The following is a 22,773-nucleotide window of genomic DNA, read 5'->3' on the forward strand; positions in this document are numbered from 1 at the left end:
TTTACTGCCAAGTAAAAAGTGTATTTTGAAATTTGTTCTTCAAAATTGCAGAACCTTTCTGGGTAATACTGACTGATCTGTACTCACATCCTTGTGTTTAACCAGTATCATAACTGATTTTTCAGATTTCCTTGTACGTTCCAGAAAAGCTACTGGCCGTATGGGGTGTGTATATTTGTACATATAATATGGACTTTGAAATAATTTGCTTTTCACCTAATGCAGCAACGTTGTTGTTTCATCTTGTTCTGACTGAACAGTGCAGATGTACAGGGAGAGGACAGGACTTAGCCCGAAGCTCCAGATTCCAGCCACAAGGCCCCGTGGCAGTGCTGGCATGGGCTATAGGGAGATGTTTGGTGTCATTATTTCTCTGTATTTGTCTCCAAATTAAACAGCTGACTTAAGGATGCAGGTATAAACTCAGCACCCTTAAGGCCCATCTAACACCTATGTGACTTCTAGGGTGGCTAGTAAAACATGCCCAACAAGCACAACATCCTGAAATTAAAAAAGTCAGCCACTTGGTGCATTAGTACAAGCAACCCCAAAAATACCAGGGAGCTTTCCCATGGTGCTGTGTAGACCGGTTTGGGAATGGGTAATGCAAAGTATGTCTGAAAGATTTTTCCAGGGGTAAAAGAGAGCATCCTTCGTGTTAGCAGCGCGCTGCAGAGAGTTCCTGGAGGTAAGGCCTGCCCGCGAGTTTATATCACTGCTTGCTTTGTAATTAACAGCCCAGTTTTTACTGCTGAGATTCTTAATTTCTGAGATCAGAACATGACTTTTCTCTCTCCTACAGAGAGAGCACAAGTTCAAACCGAACAAGTCATTGATTATTTCCATTTGTTAATTTCCCCAAAGGTTTCAAAAAACTCTTCCATTTCTTTTTGAAGCATTTCGTTTCTTCTCTCTGCATCTTCCTTTGCTCTCTCTGCATTTCGCATTTTCATCTCCACGAGGCTGTGCTGCTTGCGCTGCTGTCCCAGTTTCGAATGCATGTCCTTAATCTCTGACTGCAGCTCTCTGTTCCGCTTCTCCAGGCTGTTTGAAAGATGGACGTAATTTATAATGTTTTTTCCCCTTAATGAAGCTGTAGCTTTTATTTTTTTAAACATATGTTCCTATAAATATAAATATTAGCAGCCCCTACGCTGGCTGTTACATGCCCCTTGTTAACCTGTGTAGCAAGGACAGCATTCTTACACTGACTGATTTTTTCAGGAGATAATGCACCAAAGTTGCTCTCACTGGCATATTTTCTTCTGTGAGGGAAATCTAATGCTAAATTATGTCTTTACCCAGCATTAGGAGGAGATTCAGCCCTATGCACCTATTAAACCCTTGGCTTGTGCACTGTGATTTTGGTGGAAGAGGGGTAAGGCGGCAGCAGCGGCAGAGTGCTGTTGTAGCGTGCAGCATTTTGCAGCACATGCAGGTGTGGCCTTGCCCCCGAGTGTGTATGCTTAGTCTGATGTGGCTCTTGGTGTCATCAACACATGGGTCCATACATATCCTGTTTTCCATCAGAATTTGCTGTTCAGCACTTGATACTAGGGCTTGCTTTTCCAGTTTATGGTGTTAAATATTAAAAACAGGGCAATTAACCTTACTTACCCCAATTTAGAGTACATACAAATAAACATATCGCCAAAGCAGTATTTTGGGGGAGATGCTTCTTAAAAATCATTTCCTTATGGAGTACTACAGTAGTCTAACAGTAAATGGCAGTGCAATTTATTTTAGGAAACACTGAGGATGCCAACTTGAACTGCAAGGGAAAATTTAAGCAGAATTTAATGAGGAGTTTAATGATAATTAAAAAAAAAAAAAAACGAGCAACCTAGGAACAGTTTGTTTATTAGGAAGAAATTGGTGACTACTTCCTTAGGAAATTAAAGATTTAATGGATTTTTTTTCTCTTTCAGTGTTCAAGGCAAAGTGTAATGGAAAATTAAACAACTTCAGTGCTGTCTGTTGAAAAAATGCACATTAAAGCGTATTATGTTTCAATCAAATAGTTATTTTGCATGATTTATACCTGTAATTTATAGATAATGATGCTGTATTTAAAATGTTCATTCCTTTCACCTACATGACAGAAAAAACAGCAGCATTTGGAAAGTGAAGCCTGGAAATGCTGCCATGTTGTTATTTTGATAACAAGCTATGGGTAAATTTGTATTCAGTTTCTCATCTGAGAAAGCTGGAAAGTACTTCTGAATGCTTTCCTCAGATTTTTAATTTTATGTCTTAAAATGTGTAAAGAATAATGGCCTACTACTGCTGAGAACCCAGCACGTTTTTCTTCAGAGAAATGTTTAATACTGGATTAAGACTAAAGGGAAAAATACACAATATACCAGATGCTTTTCAAGAGCTCTGCACAGTCATGCTGAAAATGTTATATGTGCTTTAATGCTTCTCAAGCACCTCACACAGAAGTGGACTGAAATTACCAAGCGGTTGCTAACCTGGTCCCGTAACGCTGGCCATGGACGCTGCTACTGGTGGTACTGCAGCAGTGCCCAGAGCCCCCGCAGCAGTAGCGTGCGATACGAAGCGATGCCCTCCCCGAAGCCTCACGGTTCTTAAAGCCTTTACCTTGCGACTCTGGATTCATACTCTGCCTTCTGCCTGGACATCAGTGTCCTCAGGCAGGCCAGGTGCTGCTGCGGGGAGCTGGGGCTTGCTGGTTGCTCGCTGGCAGGAGGATGGCTGTTGTTCGTGTCCCCTGGGATGGGTCCCGTGTTTTCCTGAGCCTCCAAAGCACCTCCTGTGGCTGTGTTCGTTTCTTGGGAGTCTTCTGTGTGGTTTGACCCTGTCAGGTACATTGAAGGAGGATTTTCCTCAAACATTGCTGAGCAGTGAGCGCCTGCCCAGCCGGCACCATCCGTCCCCTGCGGGCTGCCGGAGCCTCAATGCCTTTTCTGTTTCACGGGGGAACTTGTTTTTGTGCTTCTCCTGCTTTGTTGTCACAGCCTGTGAGAGTTTTCTTCCTTCCCACAGCTGTCTGAAGCTTTTCAAATAGTTGGAAATAGTCCATTTTGTTGGAGCCTGGATCTCATTTCAGGCTCTGGTTTTGCTTTTTGTACGCTGTGGGCTTGAGTGGCCGTGCCCGGCTGCTTCTCGGCCCCAGGATCTGCTCCTGCTGTCCGTCCCTCTCTATTTTCAGTGTTATTTGACTGACATCTGCGGGTGGCCCATTGCAGAGCTGCCCACCATGAAGCTGTTTCATTCCTGGGCTGGGAGATTATTTCTGTAGTCAAAGAAAAAAAATGAAGATATATTTTTCACACTGCAGAGGACTCTGCTCCCTTTTCCAAGGGTCAGAAAAGAGACAAGTCCCAGCTGTTGGCTGCTCTCTCCCTGCCCCCTCGGCCGTGAGGAACATCGGATGGACGTCGGAGGTTGCTGGGCCCCTGCTGGCCCTGTGAGGAAGGCAAAGGGCAGCCATGCGAGCGAGGCAGGCCCGGGCCTCACCGCGTGTTGTTTTGAGGACAAGAACGTGGAGGGGAAGGGGAAGTGGGGTGCTCCTCGGCCCTGCTTCAGTTCCCCTTACAAAAGCTACTGGATAGGAATAAATGTGGGGTTTTGCTGCCTCTTCTCACAGGAGAACGGGTACAGTACAGAAATAACCTGGCTATAACTGAAGGAAGACCAAATCTGCAAGCAAGTTGAAAGTGTCTCTTGTTAAGGCACTCATTCAAATGATTTGGGAAGTTTCCTCTCCCTGACCCTCACCTTTTCAGTCTCTTGGTGTAAGAAGTAAGCGGTGTTTAATGCCAGACCATGATCTTGTACAGACTATCACCTTTTCATCAGTTTTCTGATAGTAACAGAAAGTTGTCAGATTAACTAAACCTGCTAAATGCCCTCTAAGAGCCTCCTCCTTCCCTGCATCACCACCAAAGGTAAATCAAATGCCGTTCACAAGCTCGCCCATCAGAGGGGAGCACAGCACCAGCTCAGAGGGGTAGGAGTGGCTGCATCCAGTCAAAATCCTCTGTCTTAGTGGGGAAAAATGCAGAATTAAATGGTCAGTCATGCCTAGCAAAATTGTTAATCACAAGGCTGCGGTATGTTCCTTGCTGAATAGCTGGGAGCTCATTGAGACGCTTTTCTGAAATCTCTTCAGTAGGAAGGAGATGTAGAAAAGTGCAGGGGAATGGTGGGAGCTTGCCCCAAGGATTGCTCCTCTGCTGCACCTTCCTTGGGCATCTTAGCACCGATTCAGACACTTGCGTTAGCTGGCACTCCTACGACAGAGCTCTTTCTAGTTTTGCGTTTTTGCTAATTTACTCACCCTGATGTTATCTCAGAGCTGACGTGCAGTGAAGAGATAACGATGGACGCACAGACCGAGTCCTCTTCCCGCCGCCCGTCTCGCCAGCTCACTTCCAGCGCTGGCGTTGTTTCAGAATGATGTGAGGAACGTCAGCGCTGATCAACAAACAACCAGGGGGTGAGGAGGATGGGGCTTCCCTGCTTACTTCTGGAGGTTAGTGCTGGCAGGACAGTAGGGCAGCTCGGAAGAAAAGAAATTGCCCCTGGGACGAGTGTGTGAGCTGGCCTGGCCACGTCGAGGCGGGGGGGGAACAGAGGAAGACCCCTGGGTCTTCTGTGCTGTTGTGAGGACAGCTGTGTGGGACCTGCTTTGAGGGTGGGGTGAAGGTGAGGCAGTGACGCAGAGGGGCCTGCCAGAGAAATGTTTTCTTCAACCTTGAAACTGGAAACGTTTCTGTGCCTGGTCCTGAAGGCAGTCCCGTAACAACCCCTTTGCAGGGGGCTGCCGAGCTGCGACATGGAGCCCATCAGGATGCAGCAGCTGCGGTTTCATATCCTCTGTGGTTCCTCTCCTGACTGTAACATCAATCTGGCACCGCACCACATAATGTTGATTTTTCCACCCCTCCACCTCTGTATTTACACTTATACATACACTCTGTTCTTCTTGCACCTTCCCCATGCCTGGTATTACTTCCCTCACAAATTAAGGAACACTGATGGAAATCATTGTGTATTTTTTGCCCAGAGGCAGAGGAAGGACTCTGTTCCAGACTCTCAGCTTGCATGGAGCTGGGATGTTTTGAAAAATCATTTCTTATTTTGGACCGACTTGGGATGGAGCTTGTGATCCTCCGGGATGACCTCTCTGCAGAGAGCAGAGATGCTGCCATGTGTGGTTAAAATGCGACGTGCCTGAAATAGTTCCTCCAGGCGAGCTGTGGGATGCAGCCTCCCTCGGTCCTGGTGCGGCGCCAGCCCCCTGTTCCGCGCATCGCGGCCGGGCCCTGAGAGAGAGAGAGACAGCGGCGTACCCCAGCTCGCCTTTTGCAGGGCATCCTTTGTGCTGCGGACAGATGACCTTTGACTGCTCCTAAAAGGATGTCAGATTTCCTGGGGATGTGCTTTGGGGTTACTGCCCAGATAAAAGCTCGTAGCTTCCTTTACTCAGAAGCTGATGATAATTGCACTCTGTGTTTGCAAGCCATGTTTATCAGCACTTTCTCCTCTTTAACTTCGTGGTAGAAACAAGCTCGGCTGCCAGCTCTGGGAAAAGGGAAAAAACAGAGTCATCTGCATGCAGCTTGTGGGGACCTCCTGACATCCTCAGCTATTTGGGTGTTGAAATAGCCCTGTGCCACTGTGCAGCCAGGTGGTTCTCAATCTGCTGGACACGAGCGTGCACTGGAATGGCTGGAAAAGGTAAAAACCAGGACTGTGCTCCTGAGGCTCCTTGCTCTCAACAGGCCCCTCGTGCTGGGCTGGAGAAGACATCCCGAGGATGTGCCAGCAGCCAGGAGAACTGCTATCTTCATCGGGACAGAGTCAGAGCTGTGTGTGTGATGTCAGGATGGATAGACGGATCTGAAGTTTAATAATTTTAGGCATTCTTTGGGATACTATTTTAATTCTGTTTGGTTGGTAATTATTATGTGTTGGCACTTAAATACCTGTGCTGAACCTGAAGTATTTTATAGTTACTTCAGAGCTAGATTAGCCCCTTACATGTACATGAGCTGTTTGCTTGTAGCATTTATTCAGACTGAACTTCCACACCTGCTCTGTGATGTAATGGAAGAAACAGTTCTGGACGGGGTTCTTGCATAACGATTTGTCTTGAGCTATGTTTGGAAACTGGAACTCAACAAAAATGCACTAATTGATTTTCTCATTAAATGGAGCTACTTGTAGTCAGCATGTTTTGCATCTAAAATTGACTTCAGTGCTATCTTAGTTTTCCATTAATGAATTGGATGTTTTGCTCTTGCTGTTATTTTTCAGCTTGGATTTCAATGACTGTAGAATTTTGAATCCTGTAATCTCATCTCTACTTTTATTTTTAATTTATCAACTGTAAGAGGAAAACAAGTTTCCTGTTTGTTTATTTATTTATTTTCCCAAAATCCCATTTGGTCTTTTTAACTCTGAACAAACTGCTTACTGTGCTGAATAAGTTGTATCATTGCAAATAATAGAAAAGCTTTTCTCTGCACCTGCAAAAGAGAGGCACAGCACAAGTCAGCCCTGGCTCCGGGAAGCTCCAGGTGCTTACTGACTGCCCTGCTTCAGGTGTCTCAGTTTTCCAGCTTTTGGCAGCAGTCCTGTATTTCTTGATATCAATCTTTTTGTAAAGAGAAACAGAAACAAAATAATAAAAAGCAAATGTTCATAAATTGGTTTTAAAAGCTAATTAAACTTTAATACTTTGTTTGCCTCTTTATGATCCTTGTTCTTGTGCAGAGGTGTTGCCTGGTCCCAGTAGGGGTAGAAAAGACGCACACTGCTGAGATTTTCAAGTTCTGGGGCTTGTCAGAAATACTGCAAATCGCCCCATTTGTTTTTCATGCATAAATAAGGAGGCCTGCAGGAGATAGCATCACAGAAAGTGAGCGCGCTTGCCTTTGGGCCAGCTGGAAGCTGCGTGAAAAACAAGGCTGGAATTCTCTTACTGCGTTTGGGTATTTTCGCTCATGCAGGGCTGCAGCTGCCTGCGGTGCCACTGTCCCCACGGTGCCACCGTCCCCAGCAGCTGGGCTCTGCGGGCGGCTGTGATCCCTTCCCTGTGGCTGACACCCCCAAATATAAGGGGCTCCTGCTGCCAGAGCACAGGAATGGGTGGGAAAGTAAAAATGATGTATTATATTTTTTTTTTGACCCAAGGAAAGCATTCAGCCTCTTACCCACTAGATGTCACGATTGGGTCTGGATTGGTGCGGGAACCTGAAACCTGGCGAGGAAAAACAAAACAATTTTGTCAATCTCAGTCGCCTTTTGTGACCAGCATTTTGTGAAAGCAAGCCGGGAATTAATTTTCACAACTTAAGGGCAAAAACATGGGTGAGGGGACCGTTCAAAACACAGCGTCTCCCGGCAGGAGGGGGCACTGTGTGCCTGGCTGTGCCGCGCAGTGTGCCCTTGGGGTGAGGCTATTTTTGGAGGGAGGGGGCAAAATCCCTGCTCCAAGGGACCCCACAGACCAGAAAGTGGGGATGGGGAGAACTGCACCCAGCTCCCCACATGGGCCACCCCTCTCCCTGCACTTCCACAAGCGGTGGGGAAAGGCTCGTGAGAAGAGCTCCTGATCCCAAGCCCCCTGCTTTTTCTTGGTGGTTTTGAGCTAAAATGTGCTTGGCACAAGGTGCTGGCTTAACGCGGGACGAGGGGCTGCTGATGGAAAGGAGTGGGACAAACACAGGAGCGAATTTGGGTGAAGTTGGGTGTCAGAACTTGAAATGCTGCATTAGGTGACTTAAGCATTGCTTACCTGCTTGCTGCAGGTGTGGGGTTTCCATTCGGGGGGGAAATGGGGTTTCATTTGGAATGCATGTTCAAATTAATGCCCTCATCCTTCACTTTCCTCTGTACAGTAACTCCCATTGCAATATAATGGGGAAAAACTGACTGAAAGAAACCTTCCCAAATTGCTGCTTAGGATTTTGGTTTTTAATCATAGACAGATTTGATGCAATTCCCCCCTTATTTATAATTCTAGCTCTGTGGATCTGAAAGGAAGGAGCTGAGATGTTTGGTCTGCTACAGCGCTGAAGACGAGCCGACCTTCTCGTGCTTGGAGGATGACCCCTCGGCCACTCACTGGGACCGGCGTGTTCAGCTCAGCGTTTGCACTTTGGGTTAACATCGACAGGAGATGCTGATTTTCAGGCTGTTATTCTGCTTTAAGGATTTTTTAAATATTTCCTAAATATATATATTTTTTCTCCTAGGTTCTTCCCAAGGCATGTTTCCATGTGGGACTTTTGTCTCTGAGCAAGGACAAGGCTTTGTCTTTAAATAAATAAATAAATAAATAAATAAAAAAGAAAAGAAAAAGAAAAAGAAAAGGTTGAGAGCTCCTGCAATCCCTCTGGAAATCAGTTTAACAAATGTCTGCTGCTCCACTTAAAGCGAGCTGTCGTGTTTAGCTGCATTTTGGATGGTGTCTATAAACACAGCAGCTGTCTGCATGCAAACGGGACTTTCCAGCAGTGCATAATATGAAAAGAATCTTATTACTAAAAAAAAAAAAAAAGGCAAGAAGGGCTCAATGAGCTCGGATAATGCCAGCTTCATATCAGCTCCGACAGCAGTCTAGACATCTTGGAGAGTCATCAGATTAACGTGATGCACATTTGGCATCTTCAGCTCTATGTTTCTCAAGCAGAGCTAGGAAAAGGGAGCTTTGCTCCCAACCTTGGGGGCTCCCCATTTCCTCCATCCCACTTCTTACTTATTTCTTTTCCTCCTCTGATATTTCTGTTTGGACATCAGAGGCGACCTCTTCCATGAATCACAACTTCAGGCACGTCACACTGACCCTCGTTTAACCTCATTAACCTCACTGACAGCAACTGTAAGCAGCAATCTCATTCCGAGCCTGGCAGATTTGGGGTCAGGTGCTCCCAAAATACCACAGCTGGTGCACAGGGCTGTGACCAGGAGGGGAAGTACCCGGTGCTGGCTCCAGCAGCCTCACATCAAATGGTGGTGGGAGGCAAGGACTGGGAGGTGCGTGGTTGGAGGTGGGCAGGGAAAACCACAGCTCAGAACCTGAGGCTTCCTGCAAAGCCTTTGTAAGGGGGAATTCTCCTGGGGCAGGACCCTGGTTGCTTCATTTTCCCCAAGCAGCCAGCTGCATTGCAGGGAGGCAGCACTATAAAGCATTACAAAAGTTGGCCCCAAACCCAATCCCTTGCTGTTTAGCAAGTTCTGTTACCTGCCTCCCAATCCAGGGACTAAAGTGGGCTCTGTCCCTTGTTGTCTGGGGAGGTGATGGGGAGAGGCTCAGCAACCTTCCTGCACCGAGATGGTTCCAAGACAAGAAATACCAAAACACCATGGGAAAGGCTGTTCTTGTGATGTCCTCTGGCCCATCTAAGAGGAGAAAATGTCAGGAATTTCCCAACAAAATCCTTAGTTGTTGGTTTTCCGGCTGAACTGTCCAGAGCTGGACGGGATGGAGCGGAATGAACTCTCGTGGGTTTGCTGCCTTACCACAAACTCCGAGGTCATCTGTTAAAGGGATTTTTTTTTTAAACCACATTCAAACAAAATCTGTTTGGTGCTTCTCTCTCTTTTTTTTTTTTCTTTTTCTTCTGGTTCTTGTCAACACAATCGTGTTGGGGAATGCATGCGACTTGTGCACCACTGTGTTGTCCGCATGGTGCAGGGAGATGAAAGCTGCAAGAGCCGAGAGGCTGGCTCAGTGCAGCACTGCTTTGCCAGCATCCTGGGAGAACTGCAAAATCCTCCAGTCCCAAGGAAACAGACAATAAAAAGGGTGAAGAAAGGAGATTATTTTCTTTCTCCCTCCCACCCCTCTGCAATTTTACTTGCTTTGCCCGAACATTTAGGCTTTACCTGCATTTTGTCACCAGCGCTGCACCCAGAATCTGCTGCGAATTGAAACTGATGGGTTTTATGCAACTGCCTTCGAATTTCCCTCACCATTAACTATGATTGCGCTGTGTCTGTCCATCCCCATGCACCACTGGCTCTTAATTGATTTCTTAAGGAAACCCCTTCCCGAGAGGACCTCCCTTCCCGGCTCTGGTCGTGCTCCTGTGCTGCCTCGCTGCTTCACCCAACACCTTGTTTTATCTGGGCAAAGCAAGCTCTGACACCAGTAAACCCAGTGGAAGGAATAAAATACCTGCTCTCAATCCATCTGATTAGAGCCCCATGGGGTGCTCAGTTTGGTCCTGCACTTGGGCACGGTTTTGGGGAGAAAAAAGTGGAGCCGTGCGTGAGGCTGGGAGCAGAGGGCTCAGCGGGGGAGTGGAGAGAGCACAGCCCTGTGAGGCCTCGCACCAAATTGCCTTTCCCAAACATCACTTGGAGAGAGCGCTGCTAATGTTGAGTCATTACCATCCATTTGCATGTACGATAACAACAGGGGAAGAGATAAAAAATCAATGCAGGGATCAATAGAGAGCATCTTGCTAGAGGTCTTTTGGCCGGAGCTTGTCATTAGTAGACACCGGAGGAGCGGGGCACTGTTAATTAGAGGAAACATTTGTAATTCAGGGACTGGCAACTGGAAAAGGCCTCAGAGCTCCTGAACCAAGTTTTTGGGAGTGAATTTGTTTTACCTTTCTCTGTGGGACCCCATGTCCCACAGAAAGCACATCCTACCCGCTTGTGAAGGAAAAGAGAGTCTGGAAGTGCCTGGAGTTTGGAAGGGGTGAATTTGCAAAAAAAAAAAAAAAAGCCAGGAGCAGCCCTGCTCAGTGTAACCCCTCTCTTAAATCTTTGGGCAGCTGCTCTCTGATCCCCTCATACCCCTCCCAGCAGCGCTTCCAGCCTGGAATGCCACATAAATAAACCCGTTTTGCTGCGTGTGCAAGCAGCTGCTGCTGAGTTTGCAGGAGAGGGGCTCAGGGCAGGCACAGCATCCCTGGGCTGGGGCAGGACCAGGCTGGGTGGGCTGAGCATCGCCCTTCACTTGATTTCTCCAGGCTAAGCGACCGGCATCAGGCCTCCAGGCAGAAGCCTTGCTGTCCCCATGATGTCCCCTGATAAAAAAAAAGAAAAAACAAAATCCAAACAGCCTTCTGCTGGGCCTTCTCCCCTCTCTGAATAGGGTTTGAGCTGCATCTTCTGTAGGTGCTGCTCTGCACATGGCACAGCAGCACTGGGTGCTGGCTCCCCTCAGGGCACAGGAAACAGCTCTTTAGCATTTTGGGGGAGTTATAATAAATATTAGAAGCGTGAGAGTGTGCTCCATCCTGCCTGGACTAGCTGGGCTCTGAGTCTGGCTCTTGGAAGTGTGCTTGCTTTGTTGTCTGCGGTTGTGTATTTGCTTTAATTAATAAACACAGGCTGAAACCACATTTGAGATGCTTAGTTTCTCCTTTGCATCATGATGTAGTTGATCCCAGGCAGCCACTATTGGGTGGCTCTGTATTTTAGTTTTTTTTTCTTCTTACTCATTATTACTACTGTGATACCATTTACAGGCCCCAGGGAGGATGGGGGAAAAAAATCACTTTAAAAACAGCAATTATTCTTAGTAAAATATTCTAAATAATTCATTGCTTATTGGCTGCAGTGTTCTATTAAATGCCTTTTAGCTACTACTTGTATAAACCCTTACAGCCCTGGTTCAAAGCCAAGCTCAGGTTAATGACAGAGATGTCTGTGCAGGGTGGGAGGGAGCTGGGGAATCGGCGTCGTGCCGGGGTGCCTGTTTATGGTCCTGCACTGTTTACAGCTCCATTTGCTCCCAATTCTTCCCTTTTGCCCTGAGTGCTTCGGTGCCCTGGGCCAGGCCACAGGAGCCTTTGCTGCGGGGCAGCAGCTCCCAGTGCCGCTGGGCAGAGCTGGGACCCGGGGGAGCTGCATCCTCCAGCATCGCTTCTGGGGCAGCTGGAATTAAGGGCCTGAAAGATGCTGAATAACAAAGGAGATGTGTGGGGTAATTTTTTACCCTGTAAATAATGCAGGTTTTTCTGAAAGCCGTATTTTCTATTTACACCTTTTTGAAAGTCAGTTGTACTTATTAGCACCTCTTTGCAGGGATGACCCCAAACTTCTGGGTACAAAGCCAGAGGTATGACACAGCTCCATGGCTGTTGGGGACACCACATTTTTAGGGCTGCCTTCCCTACTGATCCAAGCCGAGCTGTTGCAGTTCATAGGGCAATGGCCAGCAGAACCAAGTAAATAGTTTTCAGTTTCATTCTCATTTATAAGACGAACATCGTGGAGAGTTTTGGCAGTCACTGGGCCATTTATTTTGTTACTTCAAGTGTAAAATATGCCAAACGGTGACTTAAAACACAGAACTGTTTGCCGAGCTGATGCAGCTTAGTTTCCAAGAAGCAGCATTCTGTTGCTGGACCTGAGCAATGCCCACCTCAGCCTCGCCCCAGCCCAGTGGGGTCTTCTCCCTCCAGGCTCCATAGGTGATGAGGATCTGCAGGGCCAAGGTCTCGGTGCTGGTTGGAACCTGGTGGGCGTGTTTTCCCCTGAAAGTCTCCAAGTATTTCATGAAGGGTATTCTTTACTGTATCACTTTGGAGGTGGGAAAGTAGCAATAGACTAATTTCACAGATGACTGCACAGCGTGGAGCGTTCAAATGGCATCCCCAAGGTCAGGGCAGACGGCAGAGGGAAGGGAGCAGGGCCCTGGCGGCTCCAGCACACCCCGAGCTGCAGCTCGGTGCTGTGGGATTGAAATGGATCTCAATTTCACACACGGCAAATGCCAGGCTATAAACTGGTTTGGGGAACAAATCTTTTATTTGGCTGTTTTTAAAGGAGTTTTTCAATTTAAAATTGCACTCAGCAGAAATTGGGCCCTTGGAAATGGGAAAATAAGCTGTCCTGAATGACAGCTACGAGGGAACAGGCGAGTTAGGGGATTAATTTGTTTGATTAAATCTTTAAAGAGTTTACTCGGAGAGTGCAGACAGGCCTGCACATCAGTGCAGGCGCAGCAGTGGGCAAAGGAGTTATTTAGATAGCGGCAACGCGCTATCCTTCATTTTTCCTCGGTCTGTAATTACTAATAAATAAAATAAGAACAAAACCACAGCTAAATCTCTGCAATTAATTGCTGTGCTACTTTTCGTCCTCTAGGACAATGAATCAGTGCAAATGACCCACGGCACCCCAGTGCCTCCTGCAGCTGCCAGCACCCTGATGCCTGGGCTCCGTGGGGACCCCGCGGCCGTACATCAGCAGCGCTCTGAGCGTGCACCGAGAAGAAACCACGCTCTGTCTGGAATGAGCTCCAGCACTTGGGCAGCATAAATTGTGCCTGGATCAGGCTCTTATTGGGCTATCTAAAGATGCATGGCTCATATTTTTGCAACACCGCTGAAATAAGGACGCAGGGCAGCCACATATCAAACTCGTTGGCCAGAAGTTGAAGCCTGAGCCTGAGATGAAAGCATGAGTGCTGACTGTGGCCACGGCATTTAGAAGGACTTCCTAAAGCTGCTATGGCTGTTTCTGAATTTCTGTGGTAATCAGTTATTGCCTGGGGGGAAGAGGCAAAGCTGTGTTTCAGGCAAAAGCTGGGTTACACATTGCCTGTTTAAGAGGAAGCCACTTATAAAAGTCTGTCCCTCTATTTTAGTTTTGTTTTAAATTGCAGGCATAAAAATCAGGGATCTTCAACAGTGCTTTCAATATTTTTAGCTTGCTTTTCACTCTTAAAGAGAAAATTCTCCAGCCCATGTCACTAATTGTCCATTTTAACCATTGAACCCGGCCAGGTTATAGGCTGAAAACATCCCAGGGCACTGCTGGGCTGTGACATCTGCCCAGCTGTGAGTGGCTGCTGGAAGCGAGCCCTCAAACTATCAGTCCACAAAATACCTCCTATTGCTTGATCCTATTGCAAACCTGAACCAAGCCCAGTTGGCTTTGCTGAGGGTTTGAGTGTGAAAGTGGCACCTTTGTCAAACCGGGCCTCGATGGCACTTCTGGCCACATTATGCCCAATTCATAACTTTGGGTGTCTTCTTCAGTTTCTGTGGCTCACTGGTGGACCAAAGCACCTGCTTTGCTGCCTTGAGTTTGGTCTCCTCCTTCATCTGTGGGGATCAGCCTGTTGGCTCACTGGCTGCAGGAATACTTGCTGGCCTTGGTCTGCCCCCAGGTGATGCCAAATTGTCACCTGCCCCCTGCGTGGCATGCCAGGAGCCCCTTTCACATCAGGACTTCAAACCACAGCAGCAACAGCAAGCAGTGCAGAAGTGCAGACACCGAGGTTTTTGATCACTTTAATGAGCTGTTTTCATTTGGGCTAAAATTGTGAAACGTTCCCATTCATCTCAGAGATTCTGCTGAGACCCCATCGAGGTCTGGAGTGCAGGCAGCCGCTTACGCAGCTTCTGAGAAGTGGCTTCGGTGTGGCTGGCCATTTGTTGCTGCCACCTGATAATGCGAGCACATTTACTTAAATCAATAGTAATTATTTTTTTTTCCTCATTTCTTCTATGATATGCAATGCAGCGGGAGCACAGCAGAACGACGGGTAAGGCTTTTACTTTATTTAATGACAATTTTTTACTTTATTTAATGCAACAGTTCCCTGCCAGCCTGCAGGCTGCAGTGCACTGGCTACTGCAGGAGTAGCAGCTGAGTGAGCTGCTTATTAACACAGCTTCCTCCATGGGAGAAAAAAAATAAGGTTGGCTTTTAATAAAGCAAGAGCTTTATTAAAAGATGGGTAAGGTGCTTCTAATCAGAGACAACCCCTCTGGACTGAACTTTCCTGACATGCTGGGGAAGCCGTGATGCTGAATCCTCCCAGCACCCCTGGCCAGGTGATGCTCTCAGCTGCGGGAATCACTTTGGGGCCAATAATTCCCCAAGCCCCACTTGCTGTGAGCTGCCCAGAAGGACAGACAAGGCTGATACAGCTGGGGGATGCTGCTGGAGCCCCTGTGGTGAGGAGCTGAGGACAGGTGGAGCCTCTGCTAACGGCCTGGGGTGGGTATAAATGAGGGGTAGCCCCCCAAGCTGGGGACACCAGCTCTGGGTGGGGGCTGGGATGTGTTGGTGCTGTGTGATGGGGACTAAAATTCTTTGGTTCCATGGCAAGTTGGGAAGGGTAAACCAGGACAAGCCAGGTAAGAAGTGTTTCTTAAAAATCAAGCTTCATAATGTGAGGAAATTTAGGAGAGTTTAGTGTGCTTAAATACTTCACTGGGCACGTGGAAATCTGGGGCCAAGCTTACAGGCAGCTGGTGCCCTGTGTGTCTCACCACATGGGCCCTGGGGGATGCTGCCCAGAGCAGTGGCTGTGTGGGGAGGCTGTGTCCTGTGTGTCCTGTCTCACTCCACCTGAGGTTCATCAGTCCCTCAAGTTTTGTTCCCTCCTGCCTGGTTCATGAGGCAGGGTATGGCCCATGCCCCCCAGGAGCTTCCACGGACCTGCTGTGTGCTGACTTGCTGGGCTGGGCTCCTCTGGTTTCCAGCGGTGCTTTGGCATTGCTGTGATGTGGGTGGGGGGGCTGATGAATGAGGATGTTGCTTGCTAGTGCTGCAATTAATACTGGTTTTACTCCCTGAACTCATGCGTTCTTCAATGCACATGGGCCTGTTCTGAATCATTAACCTGACAGCCAGTGAAAGGTAGCTTTTATTTTGTTGTCTGCAAAACAGTAAAAGTCCTTCCATGGAAAATGAATGGGAGATCAGGTAATGAAAGCCTTGAAGGTGTGCTGTGCTTTTAAAGGTAAGATCGCTCTCCTGGGCACATCACCAACACCATCCATACAGGTGCCAGGGAAAAACAAGGCTCCAAATTATTGCCAAAAATGTCCAAGCACAGATGTGGCCTCATGGAGCAGTCATTGTCTTTCTCAGGCTGAGTTTTCACCTAAGCTTTGATTTCTAAAGGCACTGTGTCTGCGGCAATCCAATGCTGTTACCTCACTAGCACTCTGCCACAGCTGCTGCTGGCCTTGTGGTGATTGTGCTAACTGGAGGCAGCAGAGCATCGCTGGTGTGTGCCAGGGAGAGGGCCTGGCCTGCTGGCTTTGGTCTGTGCTGCGGTGAGGTGAAGCTGGGCTGGTGCCTATCAGCAAGTGTGCAAAGCAAGTGGGAGCAGTTGTGGAGGGGGAATCTCTTCGTTTGGCTCTGGTTGCGGTGAAATGGCAGATTCTTGATACAAATGCTGTCCTCTGGCTTTTCTTATATCCGGTGAAGAACAAGTCCCCTCTAATTTGATCAGCAGTGGAGAACAGGAGCTGGATACCCAGCATGCATAAGCTCACACAGCTTTTCAAATTGAAATGGAGTGTATTTCCTGCTGTTCTTGTCAAAATGATGGGACAAGGATGTGTACAGAGGAGCTCTCCTGAAGCAGGGGCAGAGGCTCCAGGTTCATATGGTGATGCTGAGAGCAGGGTTGATCCTGCCACATTTTTGCAGCAAGTCTCTGCAGAGCAGATTTCCTGTAAAACAAATGGCCCTGAGCTGTAGTTTAATTACACTTCAGTTTTTTATTTTATTACTCCAGAAGCAGTTTGGGTTCTTATTATATTCTGCTGTTATATGCATACGTAGGAAGCAGTCTGAGAGCCAGCTTGTGGTGTAGAAAGAAATGTCGGGGGGGGGGGGACAGAATGCCTCGGGGGTGAGGTGTAAGCTCTTTCTTCCTTCACGAGGGTTCCTGGATGAAGGAGGGGTTGTGGAGGTGGAGCAGTAGGTAACATCCCTGCTTCCTGCAAGAGCATTGCCACCATTCCACAGCTTTGGCTCTAAGTTGTAGGGAAAACCTGTTGGATTTCTGGGTGGTGTGACCCAGACTGCTTTTTCTGCAAATAAGTTCCCAGAAAAACCCCACCACCAAAGCCATGAGACTTCAGTTCTAAAGACAAAACAACTTGAGGAGTGAAAGGAATTTACAGTATTTTGTCCTTGTTACTCATTTTAAGTATAACCCCCCTCTGCTTCTCTCATTATTGTAGCATAAGTACTTAGTAAAGCATTAATCTTGCTCGTCAGTAATAACATGCAAATTAAACACCTGCTCTAGGAATCTGTAGTGCTTTGTTCCATTAGACAGTATTGACATGTCAGATATTTGGACTTTAATTCAGAAAAATGGTGCCATTTTCATTTATCTTACCTAATAAAGAATGAAGGTGTGCACTGATAGAGGGCTGCCCACAGCAATGCAACTAAAAGTGAAAAACAATACTTAATCTCACCACTAAATTACATGTGACATCTCATTTAAAGATAAACAGCCTGAAGGCATATGTCCACGTGGCATTGATGAAATTTTTAAGCGTTCCTTTGAATTCTCATTTAACCATCAATTTGATACTGAAGGTGCTTCTCTGGCTGTGTGATGTGAAGCGTTGCTTCCATAAATATGAACCCCAAGAAGAAGCAGGAGAAAGCTATAATGGGTCATACAGAGGCACGTGTACTGTGCGCCCTCCCTGATCTGGTTCAAGCTCATTTCTTCCCATCTGATCCGTCAAAGGCATGGAAAGTAGGTCCCACCTTCCCTCCTTGCAGGGAAGCCAGCTATGCATTTGAAGTTCATCACTCTTGCTCTTCTTTTTAAGCTAAATAGTCCCATTTCATTCAGTCTTACTTTCTACTGGTTTCCAAGGCTGTTCTCGTTTTCCTCTGGACCTGTTGTTTTGTGATGCACAACTAGACAAAATAATTCAGCTGAGGCTCTTCCAGTACAAATTGGGACATAATTTTCTAGGGTTATGTTCCTGTCTGTGCAATAGAGAGCACTGATTGTGAGTGGGGCTTCGTGCTGTGATTTCACTTGTGTGGGCAAACTGGTCACCAAGAAGGAATTAATTCCTTGTTTGTGTGTGAGGCTGGGGCTCTTTTGTACCTTGTACAACCTGTTCCTAGTGGCATGCACTGTGGCAAAGCATCTTCTGATAGAAATAAGGTCTTGCAGGGGGAAAGCACAAAGCACCATATTCTCCTATTCATACTCCCTTAACTGCTGTAGTGATTGCTGTAACTGGTGTCTCTGGGATGTTTTTCCATTGCTGTTCTTGGATGATAGCCTTTGACTTGCTTTCAGCTAATCTCCTTTGAAGAGTGTTCCAGAGATGAGCTCTGATTAATTTTTGCCCCGTTCTCCTAAATTTGTACCAGAGATTTTGTTTGCTTCCTTGTTTCTTTTTTATTTCCCCAGAGCATGGCTGGTAACAGCAGGAGGGAGCTCAAGCAGAGGGTGTTTTTGTGGCTGGACACCAAACGCAAATGACCAGCATGCAGAGCTACAATCCACTGAAAATCTCAGTCCAAAGCATTCAGTGGCGTAAATAAGCTATGCCAAGAAGGCAGACAACAGGCATTATCAGAACATTCCCCTCCAAGTCTTTGATTAGTCACACCTAATGGGATTTCTTCACATGTTCTCGAGCTGCACAGTTATCCTAGCATTTGACCAAGCTTCTTCACGGCCACCTATTGCCAGCTCCAGCCAATCCCCATACATTCACTACGTGTTTCTTTGCTTCTCCTTGATAAATGTCAGGCTCAATCCATAATGCAGCTCTCAGAATTTCCTGGTATGGGGTCACTTGGCATCGAGCACTTGAGAAGATCACGTACTTCTACTTGTTCAGTCTTGATTTCGATCAAGAGAAGAGTTGATGTCATTTCAGCATTCCTGAAGCTCCCCCTCCCTTTTGGCTTTTTTTAGAGTATAAAGCAATTTGATACAGCAGGCTGTGCTTTGTTGATTCTTATTTTTGCATCTTGCAGAAACTTGGTAATATCCATAATAAACACAGGCTGGGATTGCTTGTGGAGAGCCTACAGTTGCCTTGAATAGATCCCTTCCTGTTCTTCTGATGATATTTTAAATTTGCCTTATTAAAAGTGATAAGAATTGATTCACTTCATAACATGATATATTAAAAGCTGTTTGTCTCTTTTGGCTTAATAAATACTTTACACTCCCAAGGCTCTTTCCAGCTGAGAACGACTTCTTCGCAATCCTTTCCGGTGTCTGGCCACGCAGCTTGCCTCTAGCAAAGGGTTTGTAATTCATGTGGTACCTCGAGACGATGTGCGATTGTCAACCCAGAGCCCAGCGCTCTCTAATCGCGGCTGGCACGAGCTTCCCCCTGCTGTCTTTCACGCCGCAGGGAAGTCAGGCATTTCCATCTCTGGTGCGCTGGGTATTTCGTGATAGAGACAACAGCCTGTGAAAAGCTGGACCTACTCCACCAGCCGAGCAGGAGCTGGGTATTTCTCAGACCAGCCTTGCTTATTTACACCACTGAAGTATCTGGATATGATAGGGTTCTTCATTTATTCACCTGCCCACCCCCAGGAAACAGGCTTTTCATACTGTCCAGGAGGGAAATGAGACCTGGAGAGGGGAGAGGGCTGCTCAGGGCAGATCCATGAGGACACAGGTCTGTGGGGACAGGGGCCTGATGCTGGCTCTGGCTTCTCAGTAACACTCCCTGAGCTGTGCTGCCCCGTAATGAGCCACATTTAGCAAATCATGTCAGGCTGGGGATTTGCTGGTATGATTCTCTTTTTTCTGATTGGGGTGGGCAGAAATGTTTCTTGATTTAACAAGACCTAGCAAAAAAAAAAAAAAAGCTATCCCAGAGCTGTCTCTCCAGCAGCACAGGCCTGTGAAAGCTGTAGAGCTGCCCATGGTAGTGGAGTTGTGCTGGGTTTCCTCTGTTCATCTTTCTGCAGTTGCACACAAGGTGTTGCTGTGATTCACAGATGACTACTACCAATGTCTGACTGGCCTTGCTGCCTTTCCCCTAGCACAGTGTGGGTTATTTGGAAAGATTGGGATGGGTAGCAGGAGGCATGGAGCAGCCCATGGAGCATGTGAGGGTAGCTCCTGCCAGCCCCAGCCTGCAGATGGACCTCTGCATGGCCCCACAATGTGCATCTACTCCCCTCTAGAGAACTTAAATCTCATAAGATACCCCAAAATCACTATTACATGATTACAATATAAGGGAATCTTTGTGTATTTCCTGGTTTGTATAACTCTCTTCCATGGCAACTCTAGGGCTCTACTGGCCCACGTGTTTTGGCATCGTTTAGCTGGGTCTTTATGGGCAATAGCTGCTGGGAAAGGTGCGGGGTGAGTTGTGATCTCAGGTCTTCGTGCTAAGGGAATGGGGTGTTAGAGAAACTCTGCTATAATGAGATGTGAGTGAAAATGGCAGCAGGGAATAGATCCTTAATTTAAATAATGAGCGCCCCTTGCTGCCTGACAGATGGTCACTTTCTGAGAAATGCAAAGTCTTTTTGGAGGGTCAGATTGCTTGTATTTACATGGAATAATGAGGGAGAGACACTGGTCCCAACACATGCTGTGTTTTTCACGTTTTTCCAGGGGTATTCCCAGCTGTCTCTGAAAAGAGCAGATTTGATCCTTTGCAAGCCTTGTGTGAATCTGACCATGCGTTATTGCACGAGGAAATCAAGCAGTAATGGGAGCGTCTCGGATATTCAGGCAGCTATTATAATGCCCTTTAAGCATCTTTAGTTAGAAAGAAAGCTGGATACTGATGCCAGAAAACATCTTGGGCCTGGATGTGCCCTTACTTGTGTAGGGCTGGCGGAGGTCCAGCACCCAGTTATCTGCACGCCGGTGGTGTCTCCGGGATGTAACACGTGGGAAGGAGATGGATGGCAAAGAATTCGCTAAGGGGTAGGGCACCTTCCTACGCACTTCCCCACTTGCTGTATCCACTCTTAATGTAAGAGCTAAAGATCAGGCACCCAATGCCATGCTTTAACCAGGATTTATTCCACTAGTGCTGGTGATGGACAAAACTCTTATCAGGCTGTACAGAGGGAGTTGGTTTTAAGGGCACACAAGGAACTCCTTGCTGTCTCATGATGTTTTAGCTGGGAAGCCCTGCTGGGCATCACTGTCTGCTCAGACAGAGGTATCCCAGCTGTCCACCCACTTCTCTGAAGCATGCTGTTGCTTGCTGCCTTTGTGTAGAGCAGAAAGCAAAGCAGCCTGTCCCAAGCCAACGGCCAGGAGACAAAGATCTGGTTCCTCATGGCTCATGCTCAAGACCTTGGCAGCTTCTCAGGCACTGCTAGAGGCTGTTTGGTTCTGTCTCTGCTCAAGGAAGTACAACTTAAGCTGTTGAAGGTGTCCTTCCTCCATCCTTAAATCACTGTGGAGGAACAGGACAGTGGGTGGCCTTGGCATGTTTTCTCTTACTGTTCATGAATCACAATTTAAGTTAATGTTGTAGCACAATAAAGCCCTTAGTCCCATTGAACTCTTCCTGAAATTGAAGGAACAGAAATCCTAGCCTTGAACCGAGGAAATCTCATTGACACACTGTCCCTACACGTCATCTTTCTGTCCTTTCTTGTATGTAGGTCCCTCATTCTGCATCGCCGCACCCAGTGCCAAAGAAGCGTGAAGGCACTGTTGGGAACATGCAGTGATCACTGCACACTTCCAGTCAAGGGAGACTTGAGCTTGCAGATATAGAAACAGCCCTGCTCTGAGCTTCCTTCAGCTGTGTAGGAGAAGTTTTGTCACCACACTTGAAAGAGGAGGAAAAAAACAAACAAACAAAAAAAAAACACTTCTGGCTCTGAAAGAATAAGAAAGGGGCAAAATGTTTGAAAACCACTAAAGATGCTTGCTTTGGCAGCTGAGAAATGCTCACAAAAGTTCGCCTGTCTCAAACATCCTTGCTGTGTAGCTTTTAATCTCTGGGTAGCATTGTGTTTGGAAGAAGCCAAGTCAGTCAACACCCATTTTCACAGTGAATCACTACCAGTGTCAAGTTCTGGTCTGCATCTGGTGCCAGAAAAAGGATTGCCATCTACATGGGGAGTGTGCCAAATCACTTGTTTCTCGGACATGGCCCTGAATTACACATTCCCTGCCAAGCCTGAGAGGTTGAAAACAAAGTTGTATTGCAGTAGGGTTTTTTCTCCCCTTTTGGTTAGTACCTCCCCAAAGGTGGCTGCCTGTTATCTGCATTCCCAATGCTGAGAAACAGAGCGACAGCAGATTTGGGTGACCTGGTGTCTCTGACAAGGTTTTTGCTCCTCTGTTTCTGTTGGCCAACAATACTTGCTATGAGCCCTGTGCATCTGGGAGGCAGCTCCCAGGGGCCTTGAATTACTGGACAGTGCACCTGATCTTCTGCATGGCTCCCTGAAGGCATACAGAGGTGGTAGCTTTGCCCCAGCATGCATAAGCTGTTACAGCTTATCTTTTTTTTTTTTTTTTGGTGAATTGTTTTTTAACTGGCTTACCTGAAGTGAAACAAAGCAGGTGATGTTCACCAATGACATCCACATGGACAGGAGGTATTTGTGGGGGTGGGAAGAGAAAAGGAGAGACCGGAGAGGCAAAGTGGGGCAGCTTGTAGCACTGACAGGGAGCAAGACCTATAACTGAAAACAAAATGAGTAATTTAAAGGTTTGAGTTGTAAATGTTATCTACAAAGCTGCTTTAAAACAAACAAAAAAAGACTTCGTTCAGTAGGTGACCCATGGGTCTGCAGTGTCAGGGGAAGAGAAAAATGTGTGGAGTGGAAAGAACTTTATGCTACTCTGCACCCCATCATTTGTGCAGGTTGTATTTGGGATCAGGGACAACATGTATGCACACTTAGTAGTGGCATACGGAGGAGATGGTGACAAGCAGGAGAGACCCACTGGAGTGTTACGGGATGCTCTCAAAGATCCTGCCCAGGTCCGTTGTGCTGTGTGTGCTCACAGTCAAGGAAGTGCCAGGTACTTTCATTATACTTTCAAATATAAAGGAAACCTTCTATCTGGAGATGGAAAAT

The 22,773-nt window shown here is 47.0% G+C and overlaps 1 protein-coding gene across 2 annotated transcripts; it reads right to left on the reverse strand.

Moving 5' to 3' along the window:
• Positions 1-418: 418 nt before the first annotated feature.
• LOC118173609 (rho GTPase-activating protein 24-like) lies at positions 419-4,555 on the reverse strand. 2 transcript variants are annotated; one of them, XM_035338341.1, is made up of 3 exons: positions 4,307-4,555; positions 2,605-3,259; positions 419-1,044 (listed from the first exon to the last, which is right to left on the reverse strand). In XM_035338341.1, exons 2-3 carry the CDS (start codon positions 2,856-2,858, stop codon positions 837-839), a joined length of 462 nt encoding a protein of 153 aa, XP_035194232.1. In that variant the 5' UTR covers positions 2,859-3,259; positions 4,307-4,555; the 3' UTR covers positions 419-836. The 2 variants fall into 2 exon arrangements, with proteins under 2 accessions (XP_035194232.1, XP_035194233.1); XM_035338342.1 differs by lacking the exon at positions 4,307-4,555 and having other exon boundaries at positions 2,605-3,372.
• Between the last annotated feature and the right edge of the window lie 18,218 nt (positions 4,556-22,773).

The sequence above is a fragment of the Oxyura jamaicensis genome, chromosome 13 (assembly GCF_011077185.1).
Source record: "Oxyura jamaicensis isolate SHBP4307 breed ruddy duck chromosome 13, BPBGC_Ojam_1.0, whole genome shotgun sequence".
Classification (NCBI taxonomy): domain Eukaryota; kingdom Metazoa; phylum Chordata; class Aves; order Anseriformes; family Anatidae; genus Oxyura; species Oxyura jamaicensis.